This window comes from Notamacropus eugenii, chromosome 2 (assembly GCF_028372415.1).
Source record: "Notamacropus eugenii isolate mMacEug1 chromosome 2, mMacEug1.pri_v2, whole genome shotgun sequence".
Taxonomy (NCBI): Eukaryota; Metazoa; Chordata; class Mammalia; order Diprotodontia; family Macropodidae; genus Notamacropus; species Notamacropus eugenii.
The window spans coordinates 147,913,996-147,922,026 of NC_092873.1; the positions used below are offsets into that span (position 1 = coordinate 147,913,996).

The 8,031-nt window shown below is 45.1% G+C and overlaps 1 protein-coding gene across 1 annotated transcript; it reads right to left on the reverse strand.

Annotated features, from left to right (window-relative positions):
* Positions 1-217: 217 nt before the first annotated feature.
* Positions 218-5,719, reverse strand: HTR1B (5-hydroxytryptamine receptor 1B). The gene has a single exon (XM_072642648.1). The coding sequence runs from the start codon at positions 4,508-4,510 to the stop codon at positions 3,344-3,346; it is 1,167 nt and encodes a 388-aa protein (XP_072498749.1). The 5' UTR covers positions 4,511-5,719; the 3' UTR covers positions 218-3,343.
* Positions 5,720-8,031: the final 2,312 nt, after the last annotated feature.

Below are 8,031 nucleotides of genomic sequence, written 5' to 3' on the forward strand. Positions count from 1 at the left end.
AATTATCAAGAAAATATTCACCAAAATACCATGTTCTTCTGGAATACCAGATGAAAGAAGATTGAACGTTTATGTTAAGTACCTTCCTGATGACCGTGGCTTACAAGTATCAACAGTTATTAAATCTCCTTTTCTGGTGTCTCAATAAACTCTGAAGCATAACACTGGAAAAATCAAGTGAACTAGTCTTGCAGTTAATAATAGTCATTACCAAATATTTCCTTAGAACACAGTAAACTTTTATTTCAATTTTTTTCTGAATTTCATTTCCAATTACACATTTGTTGAAAGGAAGGATGCCAAAGGCAACACCATCACAGCAGCTCCATCAAATGCATATGTTCTGGGCTGCTGCTGCTGAAATGAGTGAGATATCTCCTAACTGTCTGTTGTTTAAAGACAACCAAAATGTAACATAGCAAAGTCAGAGATTACTGTTTCACGATAAAGTCTGTCCAGGTCAACAGCCATTTTTTTGCGGTCATTATGGCTGGGTTTTTTGGGGGGGAAGCAAATTTTAAAATCTCTGAAAACACAAGACACTATAGGCATTTTGGATGCTTTACATATAAATATATTCATTTAGATGGGTGTGCAACTGAATACAAATGTGGACAGTATTTCTTACAACATACAACGAATATGTTCATTCTACTTTGGCTGAAAGGCCACAAAGTTTTCTTGTTTCCCCTTCTATATTTTATAATGTGACTAGTTCATGGACTGAATTATCATACAAGCACAAGGCTGTCTTACAGGAAGCAGTAACTGAAAAGGGAATTTATACCCCTCTGATTACATGGCAATACACTTTGCATAATCAAGTGTAACGTGGATTGATGAAGTGAGAATTCTTATTACTACAATTTTGGCATACACTCACTTATCCCACAATACTAAATGTCCAGTCAATTCAGTCAAATAATCAGCTCTACATGGTGGTAAGTAACAAGCTCTGATTAAACTGACCATATGTTCTGACAGTACTTAGACACAACTGTGGTCACTCCCTGTGTGGGAGTCACCAGCATATGCTCAAATATACAGTTTCTCTGTGGCTGTTAGAATTTGACTTAACTGTCATTTATGCCCAACAGAAGCACAACAGCATTTACAAAGGCATATACAAATACAAATAGATTAATAACATCAACACAAATGATTGAGCCCTATGAACATTTCAAGTTTGATTTCTCCATGGGAGAAATCCCAGAGCAAATGTACTTGAAAAAGCTTGCTAAGACTGATGGTTGTTGTGTTTTTTTTTTTTAATGCCCTGAAGTTTATAATCCAGCCCCAAGGACAAGGTGTCAACAACACCAGTTAGTTTCCCTTTGTATTGAGAATACATATGACATTCTTCATATTGTAACAGTAAGAGCTATTATCTCAGTGAAAGAATGCAAAGTAGGAAGGTGGGGAGTGCATTTTGACAATTCAGTTCAAAAATCTCCTTTGCCTGAGTTTTGAGCACTAAGGAAGGCCTTTAAAAAAAATTGAGACTTGCAGAAAGCAGCTCAAAAGAATATAGATCTTACCTAGCATATTAAGTGATGGGCGGGGTAGGGTTTTTGTTTCTACAAAGATGGATTCTCTTATAGGAGTTTTTATTTTACTGAGATTATGAATTTCCCATCCTTCAATCTGCCATATCTAGGGGGAAAAAATGAATCTTTCAGAGCTAAGCTGAGACCACAACCAAACTGCTAAAACAGAGTTTGTAAAGACTTATAACTTTAGGCTATTGCAATTATTACAGCTGAGCATGGTATCATAGCCAGGATCAGAGTTTCAGAATACTAGTTTAAACCATTTCTCAATATAATTTACTGTACCCAGTAATGACTTTGTAGAGTGACATCTTTTCACCCTTCAAGAGTTACAAGAAGGGCTCTGTCTAGAATAGTCCTGAATAAAAATAGAAATTATTTCTATCTTTGCTTTTTTTTTTCTTTTGCTATCACCAGTGGCCTCAGGGGTCCTTTCCTAATAATCTTTGCTTTTGATGCATTCAAAACATAAAAGATGAGGAAGCAAATACTCAATAGTAGCACTAATGTTAGGGCTCTTATTCCATGTCAAGTGCTTCTGTATCTGGAGGGCTAGGCCCCTTAGTGACTTCGTAGGCTTATTCACAAGGGAATATCAGGTGAAAAGAATGTTTGTGCAAATAACTATCTCATGCATTGTAAGAATTTTGTACAAGTCAAGGTTATACGTTTTCCCTCCCCTTGCCCCTCCCCCCATTCCTTAACCAATAGGAGTTGTTGCTATTTCATCTCTCTTCTGCAAGTCGATTTCACTGAATTGGACTAGAGAGTAAAGACAAAGACAGTTGTCTAGTTAAACTAAGTGAAGGAGGGATTTATCTAACACTAAACGATTGCATTCATAAGTAAGATAGCAGCAATTTGGGCTGAGTCACCCATCACACTCTCCATTTACCTGGGATTTAAATATGTAAAGTGACAGGTACATGAATTAAGAATAAAACTAAAGCAGTTTGCAGACTTTGGCACGAGCACACATAATACTTAGTTTGCTTTGTTAGTTGTGGCTTGACAATCGCTAAACAGGAATATAAAATTACACATCGGCAGAAAACAAACACCCAAGTAGTTCTGTCCTTCTTGTCAAGTCTGCCCATCCCCCAACTAGTTTCAAGTATAAGGAAAACAATAGGAATTGTTCACAGCAGAATTCCGCAACGCAGTTAACTCTTCAGGCTTTCTTCTCCATCAGAGACAAAATTAGGTCGAGGAAACTAAATCCATACGCTCCTCTGACTGTGTTTAAATATTTAAAAGAGAGACAGTTGAGAGAAGTAAACACTTGCCAGTTTCATTGGACTGGAGTAGGAGAGAGGAGTGATATCAAGCTTTTCCCCCCACTAGCACGGGAGGATAAACTTCTATTAGAAGCACTGCCTGCAGGTAGGAGATAGGAGCTCGGCAGGTTTCCAGGTACCAGACTATAGACTGACAGTGACTTCATACAATGGTCTTTAATGGGTAAGTAGCTCCCATTTAAACGCTTATTTTAAAAAAGTTACAGCCTCAAAGGCGCTGGAAAGCAGCAGTGTCAATAGCAAGGCAGGATGTGTGGGGAGCTGGGAGTGTGGGGAGCAGATAGATTCTTCTTGCTCTACCCTTTCTATGCACGGTTCTCCTTCCAGAGCCCCCTCTGGACTCTACGGGTTTCTCAGCACCGTTTTCTGTGGCCCAAGAGAGCCTCTCTCTGAGACAGCACCAGCATAAGAAGAGTCCACCTTACCTGTGGAATTAGACACAAGACAAGCACGTTCCCCAGAGGCGCCTTGGCGAACGCTCTGACACTTCAAGATTCAGCTCGTGCGCCTGAACCGTATCAGTTTATGGAAAGCTTGTTTGAAATCCTCATTGGACATGGTATAGATGATGGGGTTAATGAGGGAGTTGAGATATCCTAGCCAAGTAAAGAAGTCAAAGATGGCCAGGTGGAACCAGCAGGCATCATCGCAAATAGGCAATGCCAGGGAGATGATAAAGAAAGGCAGCCAACAGACGATGAAGGCTCCTAAAATTATCCCAAGAGTTTTGGTGGCTTTTCGCTCCCTAGCGGCCATGAGCTTCTTCTTTTCCAGGAGAGCATCAGAGACTTTCACCTTTACTTGGTTCACGTACACTGGGGAGCCTGATTCACTGGATCCCTCGGGGACTCGAGAGTTAATGGAGGTGGCAGAGGAAGAGGACCCCGGGGAGTCGGTGATCAGTTGGGCCCGGGTCAGACGTTTGCCCGTCCTGTTGGGCGTCTGTTTCAAAATCCGAGAACGAGCTTCCACATAGATGCGGCCATAGAGGGCAATGAGCAGCAGGGTGGGGAAGTAGAAGGCGCCTACAGTAGAGTAGACGGTGTAGAGGATATGGTCTGTGTTCACCAAGCAATCTGCAACCTCCTCAGCCTTGGCCTGGCGCCAGAAGAGTGGGGGCATGGAGATGGACACGGAGAAGACCCATACCATGACAATCATGCCTGCTGCTCTCTTGGGAGTCCTTTTAGCCGAATACTCCACCGCGTCTGTAATGGCCCAGTAGCGGTCCAGAGCGATGGCACAGAGATGCAGGATAGAAGCTGTGCAACAGGTAATGTCCGAGGACAGCCAGAAATCGCAGACAACCTGGCCCAGTGTCCACCTACCGGTGACCGTGTACATGGTGCTGATGGGCATCACCAGGATAGACACAAGCAAGTCAGTCACTGCCAGGGAGGCTATCAGGTAGTTTGCAGGAGTGTGCAGCTTCCTAGTCCGAGAGACGGTGGCGATCACAAAGGCATTGGAGAGCGTGGTGGCCAAGGTGATGAGTGCAAGGAATGTGGCCAGGACCACCTTCCAAGGGAGTGGAATCGAGTCCTGGTATGGCTCCAGATCCGGAGAGCTACAATTAGGATTCGGGAAGGTCGAATGATTAGTCTGTGGGGAGGTCAGGGAGCCGGAGGCTGGAGGGGAGCATTGACGGCTAGGCTGTTCCATTGCGCCCTCGCCCTGCTTCCAGAGCAAGTGGCGCACGGCTTCTGATCATGGACTGATTCTATAGCAGGTGGTCAGGAGGGTGGAGACAGAAGTAGGGAGGTTGGGTCCGCGGGGTATCTTGCTGTGGGGAGGGATAAATGAGCTCTCCCCGACAGCCAATCGTATTCAGGAGTTCCTCTGGCACTGGGACTGCCCAGACTCCCAGCTGCTGCGGGAGCGCGAAGGAGGTCACGGGTGCGGCAGGCAGCCCAGCCAAGTAGGGCGCGTCCCCATATACACTGTCCCCATACCCTCCATCGATGACCTCTCCTTACCCAACGTTTGAGAAGCAGTTGAGTACCTTCCGCTCTTTTGCCTTGCGTTCAACCCTAGGAAGAGTCAATAAGTCTCCAGCCCTCTACTCTTCCAGCAGGCAGTCTTGCAGCCCCCAGTCTTAGTGATCCTTGGAGAAGGCGTACTTCTGCTTAGCTCCCAAATCCTCCAAACGTGCGCTCGGGCGCAGTTTTTGTTTAGTCTGCTTGTTTTCTTTTCTTCCTTCCTCCCCCCAATATTCCCCTCATCCCCACCAAGAAATGTTTCTTAACCCAAATGCCCCAAAGCACTCCCCACTTTGATCACTGGAGTTTCAAGTCACAGTGATGGAGAAAGAAAGGTGAAGACAGCATCCTCCAGCCCGTCCCGTCTGTCGTCCTCGGTCTCACATTCTAGCTCCAGAAATGGAAGAGGAAAAGCCCTGAGGCGAGGGCACTGCTGCCTTTGGAGATGGGTGGGGGTATGCCCAAGAGGGAGACTGCCTGAGTTGTTTCTCCCTGCCTTGCCCCAGTACCTCTCCACTCCCTTTCCTATTTCTCTTCACGCACCCGCTACAGGAGCCACTTGCCCCGCAGAAAAACTGCAGCCGGTGGAAGATATAGGGGGCCGGGGCTGGGGCCCGGGCTCCTGCTCCGCGGTGGACTCCGCCCTGCGGGCACTGCTCCGTGCCATCCCACCAGTCCGCTCACCAGGTCAGGAAGACCTGGGGCTGCGGTGTTCCTGCTTGTACTGGTGCAGGTGCCTTGCAGGAGCAAGTGAAGAGAGATGGAGTATATAGTACGTGAACAGCAGCGCGGTTCGCCTCCTTATATAGAGTCCCTGCGCTAGCCTGCCCAAGCCCCAGCCTGGCAACTCGTGCTGCCGCCGCCCGCTGGAGTGCGGACTCAGGGTCCCCGCCCCCAGCGCGCTCCCTTTTTTTCTGCTCTCACTCCTTCTCTTGTCTCCCTAGGAGGCTCCCGCAAGGTCCTAATGCCGAACAAAGAGCATTCCCCACCCACTTCCACCTAGAGCCTGTATCTTAACCCGGTATGCCACCGCAGTATTCCTGGTTTTAGTGCAGGTCCCCCTTCTCACCCCTTAATATTTTGTAGTCTCTTTTAGACTCACGCCCTCCACACTGCTGGCTCCATACAGCCCGAATAAAGCACTCCAGCTTTACTCCCCTCTCCCTAGATCCTCCTTGCAGACTGTGCCTAGGTATTCCGAAACCCCTGTAGGAGCAAATGTCTAGCCTACCCCCAAGCTGCCGTGTACCTCCCAACTCTGCAGCCCCACCCTAGACGGGAGGTAAACGGTGGGAACTGGGATGGCGAAGAAGCAAGTGAGGAGAGAGTGGGGAGGGATGACTGGAGGATTAAATTCAATATCTGAAATTTTCTAATTAAGTCAACACATATAATTGAGTGTGAGGAGATGATTAAGCCTTGCACAATTGTTTGTTCAATAAAGACTATTCCCCCCCCCCAAAAGAAGCAGAATCTTACATAATAAATAAGGTGCACCTTTCATTCATACACAGCCCCGTGTAACAATAAAGCAAAATTAGTCTTTATTGAACAAGAAGGTCAATCCTTCCTGTAATTAAATGAACTCTTCTTTCTCAAGTTTCTTCAGTGTTTCTTTCAGGATATTTTAAAACAATACATGGAGACTATAAGCATACTTTCCAACGGAGCCTGGAGTTAAGATGAAGGATACTAACAGTGAATCAATTTGCATGAATAAGCATAGCTTATGTCACTTGCAACTACTTCGTCATCATTATCATCTTTCATCCACTTCATCAAAAAGCATTTACTTAGGCTGGGGTGAAGGTGGAGAGGTGGGGGAGAAAGATTTGGTAGAAGTATAATTAGACTTAAAAACTTAAGATCTACTTATCAAGGACACTGGCTTAGAGTAAAGACATTAATCTACCACATAAAGAAAGGACAGACTGCTCAGAATATTTGGAGGTCAGGTCAAGGCTATATATTTATAGAAGGGGGAATAACAGGGTGTCAGGAATGGGGACAGGAGATCACCACTCCCTCTACTCACTTTGAAGTAAGAGCTTTCTCCACCCTCACCCCCACCCACCCATTCTCCCACTTGGCAGCTAGCTGTCAACAACTCACTATGCATGCCTTTTTTGGTCAGTTTCTATTGATTAGGGGGCAAAATCAGAAGATAATAGCTCTTTGAAAACAACAGCAGATTTGCTCAGCTGCAGGCAAATTCTGAAGGGACAAAATTTGTTGGGAATCCTAGACTTGGTGGCTTTATTTTTGATTAGTCTTGGACTCCCCAGGAGGCTGAGAATCTCTACAAGATCAGCCCTCCTAAAGGGTGAGGGGGCATAAAAGAGGAGAGGCCATCAATGTTTAGGGGATGGGGTGTTATCTGGGTCCAACTTCCATTGTTTTGTTCTGTCAAAGAGAAAAGAGAAAAAGCACAAACTTCATCTATGCCGAAAGTGACTCTGGTGACATCTCTTTGTGCCACACTATCCTGGAAAGTGGTGAAAGGTTGTATATAATCTGGACAATTGGCTCAGCCCTCCTTTTATGGGATTATGTTTGCTATCCTGCAAGATTCTTACCCCTACCCACCCCACCCCACTCCATATCTCTCTCTCTCTCTCTCTCTCTCTCTCTCTCTCTCTCTCTCTCTCTCTCTCTCTCTCTCTCTCTCTCCACGTTAGATTTTCCCAGAGATCACTGGAGAATCCCATTTAATTAAGCCCACACATCAGTTTTATACTTTACATTTTTTAATATTAAAAGTGTACAAAATATAAATATACCATAAGTGTGCATGCATAGACTCCATATTTATCTTATAAATCTCTCTTGATAAAGATATATGTGTGCATGCTTACCATTCTCATTTTATAAACCTAATATATACCATCCTGTATATACATTTTTGTTCAACCGCATTTACTTTCATTAGATATCCAGTTTGCCTGTGTACATACCCAGACCAGCTGCTCCTCAATTACTATCACACCCGTCTCCTTTGGCCATTTCTTTCTCTAAAGTTTGCAGAGTCAGTGAGCCCCGAGCTCAACAAGTGGGTCTAAGGTGGGAGGGAGAATGCATCTGGCAGAAGCTAGCGGGTGAAGGAGGAGAGCTGGCGAAACTCCACTCTAATAATCCGACTAAATCCCACCAAGTCTGATCACAGGGCAATAAACCCCATAATATATGTTCGTCTTTCCAGATCAC